Source organism: Syngnathus typhle, linkage group LG2 (genome assembly GCF_033458585.1).
Source record: "Syngnathus typhle isolate RoL2023-S1 ecotype Sweden linkage group LG2, RoL_Styp_1.0, whole genome shotgun sequence".
NCBI lineage: Eukaryota > Metazoa > Chordata > Actinopteri > Syngnathiformes > Syngnathidae > Syngnathus > Syngnathus typhle.
The window spans coordinates 17290941-17315281 of NC_083739.1; the positions used below are offsets into that span (position 1 = coordinate 17290941).

At 40.1% G+C, this 24341-nt stretch overlaps 2 protein-coding genes across 2 annotated transcripts in view; both read left to right on the top strand.

Annotated features, from left to right (window-relative positions):
- Positions 1-1803, top strand: part of prex1 (phosphatidylinositol-3,4,5-trisphosphate-dependent Rac exchange factor 1) — a 59382-nt gene extending 57579 nt beyond the window's left edge. The window contains exons 39-40 of the mRNA XM_061267931.1: positions 19-86; positions 167-1803. Coding sequence (XP_061123915.1) covers positions 19-86; positions 167-209 — 111 coding nt within the window. The 3' untranslated portion in view covers positions 210-1803. The remainder of the gene's footprint in view (positions 1-18; positions 87-166) is intronic.
- A 1290-nt stretch (positions 1804-3093) lies between these two features.
- On the top strand, positions 3094-23738 carry LOC133146867 (potassium voltage-gated channel subfamily KQT member 2-like). Its single transcript, XM_061270946.1, has 16 exons — positions 3094-3695; positions 9304-9394; positions 9488-9614; positions 9704-9879; positions 10416-10541; positions 10657-10767; positions 12356-12451; positions 12538-12632; positions 13203-13262; positions 13953-13982; positions 15914-16119; positions 17431-17536; positions 17753-17884; positions 18557-18625; positions 20566-20659; positions 20730-23738. Exons 1-16 carry the CDS (start codon positions 3388-3390, stop codon positions 21549-21551), a joined length of 2649 nt encoding a protein of 882 aa, XP_061126930.1. The 5' UTR covers positions 3094-3387; the 3' UTR covers positions 21552-23738.
- Positions 23739-24341: the final 603 nt, after the last annotated feature.

Genomic DNA, 24341 nt, shown 5'->3' on the forward strand with positions numbered 1-24341 from the left:
TTCTCTGCCTGCCACCAGGGGGCAAGAGTTGAGCTCTCAGCTAAAAACCTCAAAGTCATGGACCAGATGCCGCCATCAGCACCAAGGTACTAAATAAAAAAGTTCCTCAATGTATGGCTTTTGTTTAGGCAGAATTCCTGAATTCTGTGTTTTGTCCTTTTGACAGGCTCTTCAAGCTGTGTTTGCCGCCCTCAGATGGAGAACTCTGAAAACAAACACACATGAAACAATGGAGTTTCTCGCCACTTTTCTATCAAAACGACAGAACCGCTCCTTCACTTGCTGTGTTGCCATGGATTCCAAACCCAAATATTAACTTGACTGAGGCGCTCGATAGTATTTGGCTTCAGCTTTCAAGACCAATGCAACCTGAAGTTTCAACACTGAGAAGCAGCCTTATTTCTGCATGAGTATTCTGCCTGCACAGAGCTCATAAAAAACGGAATTAACCAAACTAGCTGTAGCTCCCATCCGAAACTCAGAGGTTGTCAGGTTTTTTTTTGCCTCAGACTCCAACTCCGGAGGTCTGTCTACATTATCAAGACTGGTGTTCCACAGAGCTCAATGTTCGGACCCTGACCGAACAGTATTCATTAAGCAAAAAGTCATGGCAGAGGAATTCAAAGTAAGGATTTTAGGGGCGGATCAAACCCTGTGCGTGTGGTTAACTGTGCAATTACTGTAGGCTTAGTGTGAGTACTGTATTGCGGCACTATATGAAGGATAGTTATTTATTGTGACTGAAAGGAGAGTTTCTTTGAATCCTTTACTTCAACCACACCAGGTTTAAAGAATCTACTAGCATTCCAGCTGGCATATTGAGCAGTATTTAAAGGACCAATGACCTGCCATTACTGCTTGTTTATTGTGATCTAATTTATGTGAGCTTTTGACAGGAGGTCTTTTATTCACATTCAGGGAGTATAAGGGAGGGAAATTGAGCAGAATCAGGACAAACAAAACAACGCACCATTTTGTCTAGTCAATGGATAGCGATATTTAATCATTGGTAAATTATTAATATATTCATTCAAATGTACTACCTGAAGGATTCCCTTCTAATATTGATGTTTATTTTAACATTTTTAAAAGGTCAAAAGACTACGTATTAAAATAGACTCAGTGAGGGCATGTGACAGTGTTAGCAAAAAAGTACTGTAAAGAGTTGTTAGGTGGCGCTAAACAAAGGGATCAGCGTAACATTTCGTTGTACTACATGCAAGCCGTAACAATGGCAAGCGCCCATGGTAGCTTATGTCTTAAAACGGACAGATAATGCCATATATTGGATTGGATATTTTTATGTCTAAAATATTGTATCAAAGTTTTGCTTTAAAAAAAAAATTAAAAAAAATGAATGGACACTCTGTCCATGACAAGTGTACCCTCGCCGATCAGTGTTGTTCTGGAAAAAGGTTTGAAAGACATTTCAGCACTCTTGACATGCTGCATTCATTCGGCTGATGGCGTCTCCTACTGACTATTTATTCATAAGAAATCCGGACCCAAACCACATCCAATCCAGTGTCAGGTCGAGCAACATGCATTGCTTAATTGCTGCATTGGCTCATCTTCCATGCGCATTATTGGTTTCGATTTGCTAATGACTGCAGCATGTTGAATAAACAAGCATGTCATTGGTGATACGTTGTATTTACATTATTCTAATGTTTCTTACTGTATATATGCGATATTTGCAATTTTATCTTGCTTGAAAATAACTGTACAAAGGTTCCTTGTTTCTAAAATTATCACTGTAAATGCAATCTTAACAAGCTAGTAAATAAAACGTTCCAAGTATGACAGTTCTTGTGTGTGGTATGGACAGTGAAACTTACTCCTGCTCATATTGTATGTAGTTTTGTTTCTATAAAATATGTGGCAATGCATAAGTGTTGTGATACTATCATTGGTCAAATATTGCGATTCCAATGCAAATTAGGTTTTATGTTACTATGGCGACTATCAAAAATTGTGAGACAGTACAGCAGGGCTACATTTGAACCACAGTCGGATGAGGTACATATTACTCTAAGAGAAGAAAGCTACACACTCGTCAATATTTTATGAATATTGGCCATCAAATAGAAGCCTTCCTTGTATCCTAGTTACTGGAAGTTTTATTAGCAATGCACAAGAGTCAAGCAATGCAATCACCATTCAACACGTTTGGAGCAACTTTGCAAGGAAGAGTGAGTGGGAAAAGAATGACATGCCAGCAACGTTGCCCCAAAACCCGACTGTTCAAGTTACGATAAGTGCTTCAACAATGTCTTGTTAAACAGAGAGTACGGTGTGGACAGATTACACCACATATTGTTTCAGGTTTTAATGTCATCTTAGATTGTTCAGGTTATCTATTCAGTAGTGTGATGAATTAGTAATGAGTATGTCTCACAGTTTTAAAGATAGGGATTCATATTTTAGGATTCCTGTGTCGTGTTTGCATGTTTTCATGTTTTCATGTTTGTGTGTTCTGTCCATGTCTTCATTAGGGAAAGCTGGGGCCTATCTCAGCTGTCACTGGAGGAAATACATCCCTATAGAAAGCCTTCAATGATGCTGGTGAGATTTGGAGCAAGGGTGGGCAAACTATGGCCCTTGGGCCACATACGGCCCACTCCCTTGTTTTATTGGGCTCATTGAGTGTTGAAAATATATTTAGCATTACACAGTCAGCTTGTTCAGAATCATGTTGCTAAGTGAAGGTCTGCCATACCAGTGAAAAGTGGCGTTCCACTGATTCTATTGTATTAGGTTGTAATATCACATTTCACCACTAGCTGGATGAAATTGCGAAATTGCACTTGCATTTGGGTCTAACAGTACGTGAGTAGGTGTGATCATTTTTGTAGACTTGGAATGACATACAACATACAACCCCAATATAATATATTCCAATTTTGTGTGAGTTAATTTTGTGAAAATGGACCACATTAGTTCTTGCACTGATTCACTATTCAGCATTTTATCATCTTCAAATTTTATACAAGAAAGACCTTTGTACTGGAGAAAAGTCATAGTATGTGTTTTTTGTTGTTTCTATTCATTCCCTTAAAAGGCAACATTGATCACTTGGGCAGCTGCTAATCGATGAGCTGGCAAACTTAAGGGAAGGCTTTGCGATATGCGATTTTTCCTGACTGTCTCCTACTCCAGTGGAAGACGACGAGGTGAAAGTCAAACTGCAGATTGGGTGAGGAGAATATTCCATTTGGCTCTCACGCACGGACCGGACCGCATTGGCCGCAGCATTGAGTGCGAGCGCGCGCGCACACACCCAGACACACACACGCACACGCACCCTGGCACACACTCCTCACTCATCCAAGGCGATGCATTCCGACGCCACGGACCACTCCTCGCTTGAGTCGCCCCAGTTTTAGGATGGTGCAGAAATCCCTCAACGGCGGTGTATACCCAACTCAAGCCGGCGAGAGGAAGCACAAAGTCGGCTTCGTGGGTCTGGAGCCGGGGGGTCCCGAATCGAGCCGGGACGGGGCGCTGCTCATCGCGGGAGCGGAGAACAGCACCAAGCGGGGCAGCAGCATCCTCTGCAGACCCAGAGCGAGCATCTCCTCCGGGGGCAGAGGCAGACCTCCCAAAAAGAACGCCAATTACCGCAAGCTGCAGAATTTTCTCTACAATGCGCTGGAAAGACCGCGGGGATGGGCGTTCATTTACCACGCTTATGTGTGAGTGATGCTTCTTAATTCTTGGCCTTTTATTTTGTGGGGTGCCGTTTCTCCTCGATTTGAGAGAAAGGAGCAGATAATCTAAGATTCATTCATTCATTGATGACAAATGTCATCAATGAATGAATGAATCTCATCAATTAATCTAGTGACGAAAAGTTGATTTGGTGCTGCCAAGTTGACTTGTATCATCATTTTTGGTCGTCATTGTGTTCGTCATTGCGACATTTAGTCGATTTTCCAGTTACTCGCATTTTTGTCATACCTACTTTCTATTCCTGGCATTGTCCAAATAGGCCGCTTACGTTTTACAATCTCCGCCAATGACGCCACAATATAAAAAGGATTAAACCGACAGATTTATAATCAATCCCCCAAATTAGGATATAAATAATACAATGTGTCAACCGGGGTATCTGCGTGCGTGTGTGCGTGCGTGTGCATGTGTGTGCGTGCATGTGTGGTGAGGGGGGGGGGGGGGGGGGGGTCATCTTGACAGGGGTACCCTGTGTGCTTCCCCCGCCCACCAGAATATCTTCCCATTTCAGGTGATGGAGGAACAAGAGCTAGATAATGAATGTTAAGAAATAAAATGGATTAAAACAGCTACACGAAAGAATCATGGTGGAGCATAAAAACCACCAGTGTCTGGTGTAGATAATATACTAAGTGAATCTGGAAAAGTAAAACTAACCATGCAGTACGGGGTTAGGTATATATTCTTGTTCACAAAGCTACAGGAACACGTTTTGTTATCCAATTGACAGTGATAAATGTTTAACTTTTTATTTTTGTCCTAAAGTACATATCACAGCCAGAGTTTTTGGGGGATATTGTATTAGTACTTCTACTTGAGTCATCTGTGTGTCAGTCCACCAAGGTATAGTTGGTCTAATGTTTGTTTGGAACCAAGAGATTCTGACTTCAGGTTGAAGCACTGTGGTGTGGAGAGCGGCATCAGCATTAGCAAGAGCCCACTTGAAGCTATCGCTGCCTTCAATCTGGGTGGCTCCATCTATATGTATCAGTCTTGGCCTCTGGCATGTTCACTGAGGCATTCTATTCCCACCATGTTTTGAAAATAGGATCACCATCCAATGACAACCTCGTTCACTTTATGACCAGTTGGAGCAAAATATGTATATTTGTCCATGTTCTCTTAATGTGCCACGGCACAACGGTGGGCAATTAAAGCTTCTTATTCCATGGAGGGACAATTTCTTTGCTGCCCCTATTGTTAAGCTGATTTGGCTAGTGAGAACAGCGTTCTCATTTTCCTAAAAATGAACTACTCTTTTTAGGGTTATTATTGCAGTCATATAGATGATAGATTTGACAATCACCATTCTCATTTTTAGCTATTATTTCCTTGTATTTTCCCCCCTTCAACAATAGCCTAATGCGTTTAGGCTTCCCTAATAATAAAAGTGGAGCAGTCGAGTGTGTAACATATTATATGGGAAATACTCACATTTTGGATTTTATTGTGATAGTGAAAATGCCATTGAGTTATTTGACTGCCACGAACACTTTTTTACTTGTATTGCAATTATTGACCATAGTGACCACACCACACTGAAGTAGTATGATGTCTTGCGGAAGGGTGCATAGAATGCTAACAACTAATGACGGACGAGCAAAATCTACTGACACGATCACCTGGTGGACTCGTCACCTTCTAACCTAATGCATTACAGATCGCTTTTCTCGACACTTCTTCTTACTCGTGTCCTTCTGGAATCATCAAAGACACCATTATGCACTGTCAAGGTCACTGTTGTGGATTGTAAATGTAAGACATGTCGATCGATAACTGAGGTTCAACTATTTGAACTCTCATTAGCAAAGAAGCTAGTAGTCGATACGAGTGTTAAAGCCAACATCATTTGCCAGCTTGTCCTGCTAAAATGATCAATTTGAACGTTGGCAGCTCACGCGAAGCAGATCATGTCTGAACCTCACTGTGTTCTCTTTACAAAGTAGAGAAGGCTCTTCAGCAGTGACGATCATAGTCGGTCATCTGCATCCTCAAGGAAAGAGGGCAGGTTCGCAAACAAGGTCACTGAAGACTAGGTCAGTTTAAACTTTTTTTTTTTCGCTGAGCAAGTCAGCTAAAAACTTATTCGGAGAGCTTGGTTAGTTTTGGTTAGCCCATCTGCACACACACTTAACCTCTTCAACTCAATTGTAGATTATGGAAGGTGTATTTTTTACAATTTAGGATGAATATTAAAGAATATTACCAGCATCAAGTCATTTAAAATTGAATCGCAATGACCAATGCTTAGAAACAGCAAGGGCGAAAACAGCCCAAGCTGAACTAATATCAAGTCTTGTTTTTTTTTACTCCCTAGAAAATTAACCGCAATCATTCCAGACTCTACTGGAACATTAACCAATTCCTGTTAAAGATGCCATCATCAAGCAATGTAAAATAATTTTGAATACTCTGCATGCAGTGAGTCTGTTTGCAATGTGATAAGACCCCATACTTCAGTTGATCTGGAACAATTGTTTCTGTGCTTAGGATAGTAGGCTACTGCCTGTTTTTGGTCGGCGACGAGAGCTGGGCACTGATGTGATGATGTGATATATATGTATAATGATAGTAACGTTTTTATCGTGCCACTTCTCCTTCTTGCATAGTGTCATCCGTCACTTGTCTTGACTATTACTGCAAACGGCCAATGATGAGAATGACAGAAGGAGTCAAATTTGATGTTTCACTTACTATCCCTGTTGCATCAGGTGGCAGAGCAAATAATATCCAAGGAAGTGAGAATCAATACGTAGACATCATACACAACAAACCTATTTGTGCAAAATTAACATCAATGAGAATTAATAAATGACGAGATGGGTGGACACACATCAACAAAATCGTAATTATTAATACTAATTATTTAGTTTGTGAGTCTAAATTGACATTTTGCGACTCATCAAAACACAATGGATAGCAAATCTGAGAATCACAGATTTTTAAATTTTTCCAATAATTAATAGCCAAGACTCCTAGCTTGTAAAAGACAGTAGTGTAACTGTTTAATATTAATCGGTGGAAAACAGCACATATGAACAGAGGTCATTTTAGTTACCCTGTGACTGGGCATGGCGTCCATTATTTTTGAGTGATGACTCCAATTTGGGTAAATTCAGTACTTTGTATCATCTGATGGATCTGAGTCACCACCACTTCCACAATGGTAGAAGAAAAAGGGTGTTGGCTGGTGTGTGCTGCTCAAGATAGTTGTGTTGACACTATTGCAGTCTGAACCTGGAACTTTTCCAACAATACAATGAAAGAGAAACTTACATTTTTTGTTGTCCTCCCTTAAGGTTGAAAGTTGACAAGCTGTAGTGCTTGCCAGTCACTAGTCAAGTACATCATGACTGTCTATGGCTTGTGGTTGTTATTACAAGAGGGCACATTTTCCTGTCTTCTTCCCATTTCAGTGGAGTGTGTATTACCTCCACCCTCTTGGTATCCAACCACAGTGATAGATACCCCAAAAGCAGGGTGCCCAAAACTGCTATTGTACAGATTTGGTTTTGATACCCTGCACAAATTTTCAGTCATTCTTGTTTCTGTGTTGGCGTTCTTGTCTTGATGAGACAAATAAAATGTAATTTTCATGAAAATGTGACGTAAGCCGATTGGGCCCGACAAACCCACCAACCGACCTCACTTTACCGATTTCCTCAGCTCGAGTTTGTCGCAGCAGTCTATATTTAGCTTCGACGAGCATGCAATGTAATGCTGAGTGCTTGATCTGCAGCTCAGCAAGAAATGCCCACTTTTCTGCTTCCATTAACAGACACTTGATTGATCAATAGTCACAATTCTATATATTTCTGTATTACACCACCACCACCACCAAAAAAAAACCCCCTGTAAAATTGGAAAAGACCAACCTGAAGAAAAGAAGAAAGAAAGAAAAGTGCAACACAATAGAATAAAGTAAAAACCGTCCTCGTGAAGTCAGGGGAAAACGATGCACTGTACACAACTTTCCTAAGTTGCAGAAATTTGAAGTTATGCAATATTATTGCCAAGGAATGCAGACGTTTAGTCCGGTAGAGTTGCTTGAGATGGATAGCATCAGTAGTAGGACTACATGGCCGGATGGCTAACTAGATTTATTTAATGGTCATAATGCAGTAAGAGTTTTCAGCCTGGAGTGAGAGGTGTTCACGTGAGGAATTGTGCCAGAACAAACACTCTACACATGTAGTATATGCCACATGTGAGTTAGAGAGAATGTGAATAATGTTTTCCCACTCATTCTAATGAGAGGAAAAGCCATAAAATGAGACCACATTTATAAAAAACAAAGCAAGACAGAAGAAAAGCTTCTTTCACACATTGTAAGGGCTGTCTTTGAGCCAGCAAGCTGTGACTTCAGCGGCCATCAATGATGTATGAGATGTTCGGTACGGAAGATGACCTCACTATAACCTGACGAAAACAGAAAATGCACTTTGACGTGACTCACAAATGAGATCCACGCCACAACAACATGAATTCTACTGTCTACAAAAGGCTTCAGTCCATGTTTTAAAGGAAACTTCAATGACTAAGCTTTGATAATTTTTGTCTATAGAACCACAACAGTGTTGGACCAAAGTTCTTGGAAAATTGGAGGATTATCATTCAGGGCATACGAAGGGACCCCATTCAACCCCTGATAGATGGATTAATTAATTACTTAATTAATTAATGAATTAAGTCATTTTGATAGATTTTATTTAAGGACTTCCTACAGTGTACATGTGACATCTGAGCCAGAGCTCTTGTAGTGTGTGCCATCTTTATTCCTTACTGATATAAATGTAGGTCGTGCCAGAGATTCTGTTTCATCTGCTGCATTGATTCCAGTTTCGAATTTCTCCAGGCGTTCTCCATTAGGTAAGTATTGGATTCTTTCCAGGAGCTCTTTTTCCCTGAGGATGTGTCCTGCTGTGTCTCGCGCTCTTATAATTCAGTTATCGTGCAGCCAATGAAATGGTAGCAGGAAGTCATTTTGGGCAGGAAGGGGTGGTTGCACAAATTATGTTTTGATTACTTGAGTGACTTGAACTCCATGATGTACTTGGTCCAAATTCATTTCATTGATTGATTTGTATTGATAATTTTCAACTCTGGTAGTAGATGTGGCGTAAAATCCAAATGAAAACTGCTGAAACCAAAAGCTTGTATTGATCTTCTTTTCTTCAATCAGCCTTTTTTCCATCCCAAATCTTCCTTTCTTTTTTTTTTTTTTTGCAAATTCACTTCTACTATCATAAATCATTCTTAATGAGCTACTTGGCCAGACTTTGTAAATGAGAACAGTCAAAGCACCACCCATTCATTTTCCATTTGGTTTTGTTCACATTCGAGGAATCAATCTTTGCGTTAGATTGACCCACAGAAACCAAAACACAGAGTTGGATCTGAAGTCAACTAATAATTTTGGTTGGTTCCCACACACGGGCAATTAATTTCTCCTTGTCCCTTTTCTCTGATGTTTTGAACAGTTTGCTTTCTTGAGCCTTGTAAACAAATATAGTCTTTTTTAACATACTCATGATTTTTTGTTCCTGTGCTCTTTCCTGTCTTTTCCTATAGCTTCCTCCTGGTCTTTTCCTGTCTCATTCTCTCAGTTTTTGCCACCATTAGAGAGTTCAAAAATAGCTCAGAGAGTGCCTTGTACATTCTGGTGGGTATTCCTTTTCCCATTTAACGCACAACACAATTGTGCACCCCTTTAAATCAAAGCGCTAACGCCGCCATTTTATTTCTGCTGCAACAGGAAATCGTGACCATCGTGGTGTTTGGAGTGGAGTACATTGTGAGGATATGGGCTGCTGGCTGCTGCTGTCGATACAGAGGATGGAGAGGGAGGCTCAAATTTGCCAGGAAGCCTTTTTGTGTCATAGGTGAGGAACATTCACGTCAAAGGTCAACTTGGATTCTGTCGGTGTGTTTTGGGAAGATGGCGCTCAGCGTGGCATGTCGCTCTCGACAGACATGATGGTGCTGGTTGCGTCGGTGTCTGTGCTGGCGGCTGGATCTCAAGGCAATGTTTTTGCCACGTCGGCCATCAGGAGTCTGAGGTTCTTACAGATCCTTCGCATGCTGCGTATGGACCGCCGAGGGGGGACTTGGAAGCTGCTTGGATCAGTCGTGTACGCCCACAGCAAGGTGGGTACATACCATGTGAAATGTTGATTTACCCTAAAAAATGTCAGTCGTAACCATTCCTTTCCGGATCAAACTTTGCAATGATTAAACATTTGATTATTATATGGGAAATGTTTCAATTCATTTTGTAAAATCTTTTGATAAATCAGCCATCTAGTGACATGCTTCACATGCGGTCGGGTGGCCTGTGCTGGTTAATGTGTCTTAAAAGTAAACTATTAGTGGGCTCTAAAAGGCACCAAGAACCCACAGAAGACATTTGTGTTAATGTGAGGTGGTGGGAAGGAGCAAGGGCTGATGGGGGAATATTCTAAGACATTTAAGAAATACAGTGGAACCTCGAGGAACAAAATTGGTTCCATGAACATTCTTGTAACCTGAAACATTTATAAATGGAGGTAATGTTTGCCATTGCCACAAAATATTATACTTATCTTTATTTCCAGTGTGTTGTTAAATTAATATAATGCAATATATGTGAAAACACAATATTAAAAAGTCATTTAAAGGACATCTTGCATGGGTTGTATGTGTAGGAACTCATCACAGCATGGTACATCGGATTCCTGTGTCTCATCTTGGCTTCATTCCTGGTCTACTCGGTGGAAAAGGAGTCCAACAAAGAGTTTGAGACCTATGCCGATGCCCTTTGGTGGGGACTGGTAGGACTTCTCCGTACTTCTCCGTCATAGTAATGGTCAAACCTATTTATTCATTCTCTTCAGCATCTCGTGCCACATTTCATTGAAGCGTTGTATTTTTCAAATCTGTCCCCAGATAACTCTTACCACCATTGGCTACGGAGATAAAGTTCCCCAGACTTGGAATGGGCGCTTGCTGGCGGCCACCTTCAGTATGATCGGCGTGGCCTTCTTTGCACTTCCTGCCGTAAGTAGCATACTGTGTGTGCTTTGTTTGTTATCAAATAGGAAATGATCTCTTATGGTGATGCAACTTGAGCTAAGCTTTGGTTTATTTGCTGTCCAAGGATGTATATAAAGTGTGTTCATCCAGCTTCTATACTTCTGATCCTGATTAGAGTCATGGCCGACGTGTCATACCCTGGACTGGTCGCCAATCAGTAATAGGGTGATTCTGAATGTTGGTCTGATCGAGACTGAAAATGATCACTGAGAACCACTGTTCTTATTGAACCAGCTTTTCTCTTTTATATTCAGCTGGGCTGAATTCTGCTCCGATAATGAAATAAAATGTTAGCACCAAGGACTTGCAATTAACGATTATTCTAATGAGCCATTTATCTGTCAATTGCATTATTAGTGAATGAGTGATCTAGGAATTTGACAGAAAATATTGTTTTCATTTATATCTCATTATTCAAAGACAGGATTGAAATTAAAATTAAAAGTGCAAAGAAATGCATAAACATAAAAGGATTACGATTCAGTGAATGGTTTAGGCCGTGCCAAAAAAATCTTTGAAAGGGTCTTACTTTTACTAAGCACACATACATGTATAATCAGTCTACCTTTGAGGAGGATGACAGAAATAGGATCATTTTGACTCTTGATATGCTGAAAATATAAAATACTTTTGACATTTTCAAGTTAAAGAAAGTCTCTAAAAAATTAACCGATCATCAAAATAGCTGTTGATTGATTTTCTCGTCACCTAAAAGGAATTACTGAAGCTTATTTAACTGACAAGGAAGTGATCTGGCAGTGTTCACACCCACAATGTCCCCAACACCCATTTCTACCTGTATGCATTTATGGAAATACCAATTAGACGGTTCTTTGTGCTAGAAATGAGCTGGGCTGAAAAATAGGGCCCATTGCATTGCATCATGAGCGGTTTTCAGTTTTGTTGGTGTTTTTCTTGTGAACTCGCAAAGAGACTTCATATTCTCAAGTTATTTATCTCCTTCACATCTCCCCTGTGGTGTTATATGCCGACCGCGCATGTATTTGTTACTCGTTATTACATGCTCAGCTTTTTACCTCCGATTCAAAGAGGTCAGAGTCAGCAGTTATGCGGGTTCATTGTACCCTTTGTGAACCCCCCCCCCCCCCCCCCCACTGCAATGCAATGTCAGCACTTGACACATTTGGGCTGTGAAACAAAATCCTCACTTTACTTATTTTTATTCAATTAGGGGTTTGATCTGTTTTAAGGATAGCTTTGTTAAAAAAAATACAGTAAACTATCCATCCATTCATCTATCCATCTCTTTTCCAGTCACATCTCGACAAATAGTAGCTTCTAGCATCTTACTACCATGTCGACTTACTCCAACTTCCAGTGTATAAAATGTTTTCTGACGTTCCTATGTTCTTCTTCTCCTTCCTTTACAAAGTGTTGCAAAACTCAAAGCTCAAAAACTCCAGGGAAAGTAAACGATAAACATGCTTGCTCAGTTTAAATGACATTATATGCTGACATTACTTAAAATAAAACATAATTTATTACTTACAACTGCAAAAAAAAAAAAAAAATCCACTGTGATCCTCTGCAGGGCATTCTTGGTTCTGGTTTTGCCCTCAAAGTTCAAGAGCAGCACAGGCAGAAACATTTTGAAAAGAGACGCAATCCCGCAGCAAGCCTCATCCAGGTACCCATTTGAACGTAGCAATGCTTTACAGGGCTCCTTTGTCCTTGTCAGCCGCTCTGATTTTGTGCCACATCTTCCTCTTACAGGCTGCATGGAGGTTTTATGCAACCAACCTTTCCCGCACGGATCTGATATCCACTTGGGATTTTTATGAGCAGACTGTAGCAACCCCAATGTACAGGTAAGCTATCATTCAATCAAATGTACTCTTGCAGAAGTTCCAGGACTGATGTCACAAGCACAAATCCAAAGTTTTCGCCTTCAACGTGAGCCCGACAGTCAGCCAGTACATCTGCAAAGAGTTTCTGAGACATTTGCTTCATTTAGTGCAAGAGAAAGGTTATGACCGGGGCATTATTTTGAAAGATATTGTTGTTACTTTGTAGTCTGGATTAAAATACACATTTTTGAAAAACAGCTCTGCAACATTTCTGACATACTTCTTAATCTCTGATGTCTCCTGTAGATTGCTTTAAAAGCTTTTTACTGTCCGATGATAAGATGATAAGATGCCTTCGTGACTCTTACAGCCAAGATTTGATTCCGCAATAGGATATTGCAGCATCTCTGTTCTGCTTAGAAGTCCTCTATTTCATCCACGTTGTAAATGAAGGTGATGAGCAGCGCAAAAGTCAACTGCCAGACTGATTGCAATAAGCACCCGCAGGCAAAAATCAATCTTTGCTCAGCAGGGAAGTGAACATGTTTTTGCAGAAAAGCTAAATGTTTCAAGTGTTTTTCTCCCTCTCAGATTAATTCCGCCTCTGAATCAATTGGACCTGCTGAGGAATCTAAAAGGAAGGTCTTTCAGGTACGATCACCACAGAGACTGATGCTCTTTGGGGTAATTAATAATGATGAACGAAGCTGAAGTCGTAAATCAATCATGTCAGAATAGAGCTAACACAAGCATTATGCATTATTTAGCTATTAAAATTGGTACGGTTCCTGATATTTTCACCCTCACATATTTAAATGAGGTAGCCAACATAATAAAAGACATTGTATTACAATGTCAATAATTTCTTTCTTTCTTTCTTTCTTTCTTTCTTTCTTTCTTTCTTTCTTTCTTTCTTTCTTTCTTTCTTTCTTTCTTTCTTTCTTTCTTTCTTTCTTTCTTTCTTTCTTTCTTTCTTTCTTTCTTTCTTTCTTTCTTTCTTTCTTTCTTTCTTTCTTTCTTTCTTATTGCCCATTTACAGTTTTGCATTTCTTTCTAATCTAGTACATGGGTGTCTATGATTCCATCACTATGAATGAATATGTTTAAAAAAAAAAAAGTTAAATTATTAACTTACTGGTTGTCTTTGAAAAGTTGCCCAGTGGCTTGCCTGCTATCATTCATGTTGTTACTTCAACCCGATTTTCAAAGACAACCAGATAAAGGCTGCTTCAAATACATCATCATCTGATTAAATTGTCTGCTAGTCCCAGCCAACTTTTACAATCTTCGTCTCTAGAGTCTATTGCTACTTTTTGAGAAATTTGCCTGTTCTGCTCACAGGAAGGAGTCCCAAACAGAAACCTCTCCCAGGTCGGTAATATGATTGATTCTCTTGTCTTTTCCTCTTCTCCTGTTGGCTTTTCGTCAACTCTGCTTTTAGCTGCTGCTGAGCCACTCTTCTTGGAGGGAGTGTGTGCGTGCGTGTGTCTGTTGGCAGCCATGGGTGTGGTTGTACGTTACAAATGCCTCCTTCAAGAATGGTCTTGCTGCATTTGCATATGTGATGCTCAGGGATGAGTGCTCACAGCTTCCCTAGTACATTCCATTACTAAACTGACTTTTGACAGCAAAGCATTCAACATCACCACAGGAAAAAAGTGTTTTTGTTTTTTTTAAACACTTTTCAATGCTTTGCTTATCTTTTGCCCTACCCCCGCACATTCACTTGGACAAACGAAACATGCTTGATGACATACGATCAACACTTTATTGTGACTTCAGGCATTAGAGTGAAAACACTAAAATGTTGAAAAATGGAATTTGGTGTTTTGATGCTCACAGAGGTATGATAATTACAATAAAGTGTCATTACAAACACACTTAAGCACATGCCGTTGCTTTGTTTTTGTCTCTTCTACTGCTCCAGTAATGAGAATGCACACAAAGACAGACTTTGTGGTTGCTGTCCGAGAACTTTTAGGTATAGTTCTTCCACAAATACTACCCACTGCACTGCAAGTTTGTGTGTCACCCCCTGCACCTCCGTTCTAATCCCGCCGTCAACGTATGTTTTTTTTTTGTAGGTGTGATGAATTTGGGTCACGTGAAAATAGTCGGTTCTGTTTGAAGGAAGTTTTTCATATTTTAAATTCTAATTGCACCACTGGTTCCACAAATTAGTGCTGCAGTGAAAAAAAAGACAGGCAGTGATTTAATTGTAAATAAAATACCTCATTTATTGAATAAATACTCAATTAATACTTTACTTAATTATACTAAAAGAAATGTTCAATTTCTCATAATTGACTCCTAATCTATTGTTTGGGATATCGTCAGTTTTTTCTTCTTTTGTTTATCCTTTCACTGTGAGGCAGTGGAAACATCCATAATCACAAGTGGCAGGTTTTTAATCATCTTCAACTCTATATTTTTATTAAAAAAAAAAAACATTTGTGTACTATATATGTACATGCTATGTCATATAGAAGAATATTTTTTTTCAAATAGTAAGAAGCATATCAGGAAGCAATATCAAGAAATAATCATTCCAACTGCGCATGAAAATACACCTCCTTTTCTTCAACTCAGGACGAATAATAGGCGGAACTATGCCACACATTACCTGCACAGTAGACGTGGCGTCTGTAAAGTTGACAGTGCTGGGGAGTTGTAAGAGCAAGTGCAGCATGGAGCAAAAGCTCCTCGTATTTCAACAGTGACCCAAAAAGAATCAGTTATTGCAAAGGGATTGTTTTATTTTGCAGCATTTCTGTGTTATCTGGAAAGAAACCATACAGAGAAACATATTACTGCTCTATCAAAGCGAATGTATTTAATATTCATTTGAATTCTTTCTGTAATTAAAGCATTTTCTTTGCTTGCTGCTTTTTTGCCACTGCTGACTATCTTCTGACTGATTGTTTTTGTTTTCTTGTTTTCACAAAGGACATTGAGTATGATCCTTTATTTGTTTATTGCATGATTTGTGTTGTCCTTTTGCACATAGGCAGAGAAACCACCGCTCATCTTTTTGAGATGGCACTTTGCTTCCCATGCATGCTTGCTTGTAGCTTCCTGCTGCTTGCCTGCCCTGCTGAATGCCCCACCGTGTTCCTATAAGGACATGGATTCCACTGCTGTAGGTTCCCATGAGGTAAGTGTCTCACCAGTGTGATACTTTTAACAGTTAAACAAGCAAGAAGATAAGGACACGTATATTGTTATGCTTCACAAAATGTTACTTAACCTACAGATGCCATGCAGTTATTTTCACAAAGGCTGACTATTTCTTGTCTTCCTAGTCGGAAGGCGAGCCTGAAGGACAAGGTGTTCCCCAGTCCTTCCAAGCCCCCATTGGCCAAAGGGAAAGACCAGTCTCCTGGACCAGAAGATGGTCCTGAGATGAGCCCTGGCAAGGTCGCTAAGAGCTGGAGCTTTACGGAGAAGAACCGAGGACCCAAGCATTCCTTCAGAGTCCGAGGCAGCGCCTCACGACAAAATTCAGAGGGTAAAGCATCTCAAAATACACGTTCATTCAGAAAGGTCTTAGACTGTACCTTTAGAAATCTCCAAGACCTCTAGAATTCGGGAACAAAGCAATGATCTCACAGAAGTATAAAGAATACAGTGTCGGGGAAGTTATGAATGCAGATCATCCCACTCAAGTCATTTCACTTCACAACAAGCAAAATATTGCCACTCCGGTCGAAGTGTACTTTCTAAACAAAGTACATGTAGCGCATTTCAAACAACCACATACTAACTTTGCGTTGGGAAAGTTAATAAATGTCCAATGAAAAATGCCTTAGACTGGCTAACGAAAAGCCACGGTGTCTAACACTTTAAGCAACAAATACTTGAACACAAAAGGTGGAGCAACAATCGTAAACAGGTAATATAACAATACACGCAGGTTCTATATCTTCTATGAAGAACAACTCATAAAACTGCTTAGGAGTTGTGACAATGGCACACACACCATAAGTAGCAACACAAGGTCAATTTCATTGAAGCAAGCAATTTTTCAGGTTTAATAGCTAGTTTAGTAACATTTGTCTGTTACTTCTGTTCTGACTAGAATCCATAATGAATTGTTTTCCATGTCTTTCCTTTCTCTCTCCTTGCAGCAATTGAAGGTTTAATAAGTAAGACAATGGGATATATTTGGTTGGCTTATAGGGGGGGACAGTCGTCAAGACAAGCTTCATCCATTTGAAAAACATGCATGCTGAAATCTGCTGAGATTTTTTTTTCACTTGACATGAACCCCTTTTCTATTTTTTCATTTTAGCCCTGTATTTTGGGATCTATAGCCGCCACTAAATTTGCCGGGATAAGTGAGCAAATTGCCACTGATGGTAGATTAGTAAGTTAGTCGTGGGTTCAAGTCAAGTGGTGTCAAGATAAAAGGGAAAATGCCCCCAAAAGTGCCCAAGTCGCCATTTTGCATGAAGAGTCCTCACTTTAACTAGCATCCGTCAACAGCGGTCGACTCTCGAGACCTTTGCCTTACTGCCACAAAATCCATCAAACCACCATCTGGCTCAACTGAATTGAATCAATACTCAGCATAATTTCAGAGTACTTGTCAAAGGTTTCAACAAAGCTTCACATCATCTGTACTCTCCTCTGACTCTGCACTGATTTTATTCTGTTTCACAAAGCCAACAAATGTTGCTCACAAACGTGCTATTGACCACTTTGCATATTTTCTCTGTCAAAGACAAAAGCAACAGCTATGCTTTGCTTCTTCTCTTGACACAGGTCATGGGAGGGCCAATGTCATCTTTCTGAAAGTGTCCTTCTCTTTCTTCTGTAGAGGCCAGCTTTCCAGGAGAGGACATTGGCGACGACAAGAGTTGTCACTGTGAGTTTCTCGCTCAGGAATTGCCACCAGGGTTAAGGGTTGCAATACGAACAATATGGTAAGAGTTCACATTTACTCTGAGTCTCCACTACTATGCTATCTTCACGTTCAGTTTTCATCTGGGGAAGTTTTGGCATGCACCTGCACAAAAATGTTTAAAAGAAATCTCTCATTGGATGGACGGATTTCTTTATATTACGATTTTCCGCACACGGTAGTACGGATAGAACAAAGGCACGGTATGTTGAAGCATGAAATATGTGTCTTCCCACAGCATTATGACTTTCTTGGTGTCAAAGAGAAGATTCAAGGAGAGCTTACGACCATATGACGTCATGGATGTGATCGAACAGTACTCTGCAGGTCACTTGGACATGCTGACCCGCATCAAGAACTTGCAGTCCAGGCAAGCACACGTTTTATTCTCCAGACCAAACGTGATAATCTTCCCATTACACAGGTTGAATGTCCCCTTGAAGAATTATGCACAAAAGCATCGCTCGGGTTGTGCTATGTAGAGTACGAAATGTTGACTCTTCTTGTTAAAACACCAGTGAATATCTTTCTGAAGTGATGATGATGCTTTTGTTTGTTTGCTGTACACACACATGTGCGCATAAGCCATACCGCCTGTTTCAGACATGTGTTGTATTCAGTTATTGACATCAATCACATGTAAAACAAATCCAATCTGCTAATTTTAATCTCAGATTGCAACATTGTTTGCAGTCATGTTTCTGTCCACTCAAGATCTCCCATGAGCAGTACATTCAGTATATTCCGAAAAGAAAACACAAACCGTCACTGTCGGGTAGAATCCTCTTATTGCCAGATAATCTATATTATTGGTCAAGTAACAAATTATTGATTATTGAAAATGGCTTGGTTAATTTCGGTTACCTGAAAAGTGATGGTTTTAGAGATGCGAGGATTCCGCCCAATGCCAGCAATGCACTTTCATGCAGACTTGGCTCACTCTATGTCATTTTGTGTACGGAATATATTGAAAGCGAAGATTAATTTCTCACATGGCTTCATTTCTGGATTGCGCTCATATCGTCTCTGTGTGCCTTGCCAGGATAGATATGATTGTTGGGGCCCCTCCCCCATCAACACCTCGCCATAAGAAGTCCACTGAAAGTCCTAGGTTAGGTCAATAGACTTGTACATCCAGAGTGACCATTTTGCAAGCATTGTCCTCAATTTTGAAACTGCTACATTAGTTAACTGATATTTTTAGTTTGGACAGAAAGACCCCTTTTTGAGTTCAAGCCACTCTTGTTTCATTCTGATAGAGAATGCATGCAGATACATAGTAACATTTAAGATGAATGTGTACGAAAATCAAAGCAATCTCGAATCACGTGACTGTGGCTTCACTCAAGGGGGGGGTTCTTTGCTTGGTGTCAAACTGGGGAGACAGAAAAAAAAGCTCCCGGTCAGGGTTCAGTGTTAACGACGCATGAAATCACAAATACGTATGCAAGAATCTGTTCTCACATTCATTTTGTATGACATTGTACAAATTGTCAAAATGGTTTGATTTTAGGGTAGCGTAAAAAGTTTCTTTTTAATCCTTTCGAAAGAGTACTAACTCAGTTGCCAACTAAACTTTAGGTTTTAATATGAGAATATATATATATATATATACTATATACTATATACGTATATATATATTTTAGCTTACTCAGATATCTTATCGTTAAATTCTAATCCTTTTTTTTTTTTTTTTTTACTTGGTGCCCTACAAAATTCTTGTGAGAACATGTTGCATGCATCGTGCTGCATTTTGGGCCAGGGCCTTCTTTTCTCACTCAGCACTAACCAACCAGTGACTGGTAAACTTTGTACTATACATGTCATGCATGTATGTACATCTCAGATCAACACATCACTCTTCTGGAAATGCTCACTTCATCTTCACATACAGTGGAACCTCAAAGGTCCAGCGATTTGTTCGACATTGCTGGCAAAGCATAAATTATTCATATTCAGAAACTTTATCGTCAAAGGAGACCAGTGCGCTAGCACCATCAGCGACTATTTATAATGTCATGAATTGATAGAAGTTGACCCAACTATCATCACCCTAAGGTCGACTAAACAATCTCATGTCCAACAACCGCTACTAGTCATTATCAGCAAATCTAGCGCTAGTGTTTAGGTCAAATTTTAGCATTCAGAATGGTGACACAAGTTTGAGGTAGACATTAGTCTAATGCACTTTTGATATTTGAATCTGTTCAAAGTCAAAGTCAAAGTCTGCTTTATTGTCATTTTCTTCACATGCCAAGACACACAAAGAAGTCGAAATTACGTTCCCACTATCCCACGGTGACAAGACATAGTACACAATATACATACAAGTAAACAACACAAAAAATACAAACAAGAAGGCACAAACAATGAATAAATAAGAGTGATAAATGAATAATAAATAAACAAATAACATAATAAATAAGAGGAGCAAAAATGGAGCAAGTGTACATACAGCAGACAGTCAGAATATAGCGCAAAAGTACAGGACGCTACACACCCCTTCTCATGTTACTCCATCTCAGTAAGTTCAGTTCCATCATCACAGATTCCCATCACACACGAGACATTTCAGAAAAAAGCAAAGCCCCCTTGAGGTGAATGAATCTTTTTTAGCATTAGTATGAATTGTGCGACCAAAGGGGGATCTGAATTTAGAGGTTCCACTGTAGTTCAGTTATTTGTCATCAGTTTATTCATCATTAGCATGACAACATCAAATTAAATGCTGTTTTCATGCGTTTACCATGTGAAAATAAGTCACAATTTTGTCTCTTTCTAAGGTAGTCTTTGTGGAGTTTTCATTATACAAACAACAACAAATAGTCACTCAACACCATACATTTTTTGGCTAACTTGAAGTTTAACAACCACTGTTACTGTCCAATAAAAAAATCCCAAGTTTAGAAAAAAAATCACCAAATTTGGACATATGTTAGACAGCACTACGAGATGATCTCAGACCAGAAAACCCACAAACTACCAATTATTTTACTGTATGTAGGACTGTAAAGTATTTGTAACCTCAGATCTGACATTTTCCAATGCTAGAGTTGACCAAATAGTGGGTAAAGGTTCAAAAGGTGAGGCTGAGTCTTCAGAGGACCCAAGCATGATGGGACGTCTGGTCAAAGTTGAGAAACAGGTGAGGACGGCAGCTCCGGTTGGAGCCTTCAAAGCTTCTCCTGATGTGTGTGCTTTGCTTCTGGCTGCAGGTGGTCTGCATGGACAGAAAGCTGGATTTTCTGGTCCATGTGTATATCCAACGCATGGGCATTCCTCGCTCTGAGACAGAGGCCTTTTTTAACTCCAAAGAACACTATCCAGCACCGCCTTACCACAGCCCTGTGGAGAACAAGGGGAAGGAGGAGATGGTGAAAGAAGAACGAGAGATGAAGGACTTCCTGTGCAATGATGGGTCTTTAGAGCAGAAAGAGCCTTTATCGGATGTGCGTGTGTCGGGATCAGTGGTTTCCCCGACTGTTAGTCACAGTCGCCCTTCTACCTCGTGGCAGCATCAGCTGCAGCACCCCGTCAGCCAGCCGGCCTGGAACAGCAGCATGGCCAATACCCCTTCGCCCGTCTGTGGCAACGATTCCCCCCGACTGTTCCGCCTTCCCCCTCCGCCCGCTCCGCTCCATGACCGTTCCAGCCAAGAAAGCGGCTCTCTCAGCAGGAAACGACACCGGAGGCAGAGGCGGCGCCCACAGGACGCAACCAACGCTGGTAGCGACACGTCCCTCTCCATTCCGTCTGTGGACCACGAGGAGCTGGAGCGCTCCTTCAGTGGCTTCAGCATCTCTCAGGCCAAGGAGGATTTTTTCGGGGCGTCCTTCGTTCTGGGCTCCGGTGGCAATGGAAGAGGAGAGTCTATAGCAGGGACTGAAGCCGGAGTCCCACCTCCACTCTGTGCCAAGGTGAGGCCATTCCTAGCGGAGGGTGAATCCGACACAGACTCGGACCTCTACGCCCCCTCCCCCCTGTCCTTCACTGGAGAGGCCTCCTGTGGGGAGAGAGGGTGGCCCGGATTCAAGTAGCGCTGCCCACCTCTGCCCTGCTTGGTAAAGAGGCCAAAATGGTCACGTGACCCGGAAGCAAATATTGTTCATAATTTTGACCTGGTGATTTACAACTGAACATGGACAAAATACCCACTCGGAACGAACACTGTCTTTGCCTGGGATGTACCGGAACACAATAAGGAATGTTTTAATACAGACGTGCAAAACTCATTTTTGGCAGAGGCCATATCGTAGTTATGGTTTCCCTTGAAGGGCCTCTTGTACTATCACATATACACAACAAATTCATGAACGAGTAGTTTTGAAATCAGAAGCCAGTCGAAAGAATGTTTGTCCAACTACTTTTCAATTTATTTGGAAAAGGAAAGTTGGGAGTGAAAAATGCTTGCTATATCGCAATGTTATGAAAAGACAAGTTTGTTCTACTACGTTTTAGTTCATTTTAAAAGCGAAGTTGGTAACGAAAAATGCTTGCAATATCGCACTGTTATTAAAAGTCAAAAAGACAATTTTTGGTACTTTAGCAAGAAACATGATGTCGACGCACATGATTTGTCACAACATAGGAAGGGGGGGGGGGCAGATCTGGCCCCCAGCCTTGAGTTTAACACCTGTTTAATACTTTGCATAAATATAACAAATAATGATTGCGTTCATTTGTAATATTTATTTCTATTTGAGTTAAACCTTCAAGGTATAGGGTGTTCTACACTTAAAAGAAATGAGGTGTACTGACTGTATCTAGTTCTCCACTCAAGAATAAATTGATGAGTGGTATTATCTTGCCCATCATTTCTTGTAATTACACATACTGTAGAAAGCAAAGTTGTGTGTGCATCAGGAAAGAATTCTTAGCACAACTTTGTTCACAATGTGGTGTGTTTCAGCCTTATTTCAATGTGTACATTTTCACTTTTGATCAAACCCTGACACTCACTCAACACCCCACATAAACACATGGTAGCAAGGAAGAACAGAATGCAATTTAGGAAAAACATCAGATTTAAAAAAGAAAGAGGAGGAGGTTTAGAGGAACATATATTTTCATTTTTCATTCATTTTCCTAACTTCACTTCCAGAAAAAAAAATGCTATGGTCCGTCATGTTCAGGATCAAGAAAGTAGTTTACTGTTAAAATACGTCTGGACAAATGAAAGCAAATCACTTTTGATGACAGGTGTACAAATAAGAGTCCACACTTGGCTTCCTCCCACATTCAAAAATAAACAAAATATGCCCTTTTATTAAATGTTTTGTTACTTACTTTCCAAAAAGCAAACATGAAAGACGATAATGCACCATGGACGACTGGGCCTTCTGCCATACAGCCCCTACACTGTGGAACTCCCTCCCCAACCACCTAAGAGCACCCCAATCTACTGATTCTTTCAAAACCGGACTTAAACTCACCTCTTTACCTTAGCATTTCCGTAATTTCTCTCATATCCTGGTTGTTTTATACTTTCCTTGTTTTGTTTTCTTGGTTTTATTTCCCATGTAGCACTTTGAGATTCCTCCGAATATAAAGTGCGTTATAAATATAATTTATTATTCTTATTCTTATTATTAATGCCATTAGTATGCGCCATTATGTGAATGCAATAGTGGTTTGATTAAGTCAGCTAATTTAGAGACATTAGCTAAAATTTGCAGGTTGCAGATCATTACTCACCCTGCATTTCCCCCAAGAGAAGCTCCCCCAGTTATTTAACCATTCTGAAGCCCCTGCATGGCATGTCAATGGTTGATTTCAGGTCTCCTTTCTTCTTTTCAGATTGAAAAAGGCAAAAAAATGTCATTTTGCCTTCCATGCACCAATTAGGTAAGATGCTGCTGTTTCCTCTGTACTAAATGAGAATATGCAACAAAATGCAGCTGACTTATTTCAGATTTAAAGGTTCCAAAATAACTGACATCTGAAAGTTAATTTCCAATGTGGGATCTTGTTGCAAATTAAAAAAAGCATCCACGGTAACACTAAAAGCATGAAATGGAAGTGGACAAAGCATGTTCAGAACTCATTCACAACAAAGCAACTCAACTGCACACTTAACAAAGTAACATGAACATAACATGATCACATTCTGTAACATTTAGATTTATCTCACAGGATTCACAATCCATATTTTGCAAAAAATAAAGAAACCACCTCACTGGCATGTTTGCTACTCGCCAAAGAAGTGTCTCTAAATACCTTCATGTAATCGTACCTTCATCTTCAAAAATAAAATGTTTTCTACATGTGCAAAAATGGTTGCCTCTTCTTTAGATTGATGGAATATATCTGAGCCTGAGAGCTTCATTTCAGAGGGAGACCATACAGCACTGAGTTTTTAGCGGTTAATAAACCATGAAGCGAATTTCTGATGTCCTTCACCACTAAGCCATTGGTGGGACGTGAGGTCCAGGTAAGCCTTCTCTCACAAGCACTAACAGAGCTACTCTACCAATTTGTTCCAAATATTTGATTATTTCAGTCTACTTTCACAGTTTTGTAGCGTTCCTCTTGGCAGCACTGTTATGTTCTTGAGGATTCTGGAAATAAAGCTGGATTTATTGTCCAGTCTGTTTGTAACTAATCAGATTGAAAACGCACCTTACCTGTGTTTGGCAAATTGAATGGATTGTCTTGTTCATGTCAGATAATTGTTTAAAGTTTGGTCTACTGCCATTATAAAATAAAATGTTGCTTGCAACCCCCCCCCCCCCGCAACCATCAAATTCCATTTTGATTATTCTGAGAATGACATTTATCCAAACCTGCAAAATTTATTAAACTTAATCTAATCTTGTTAAATTAGAACA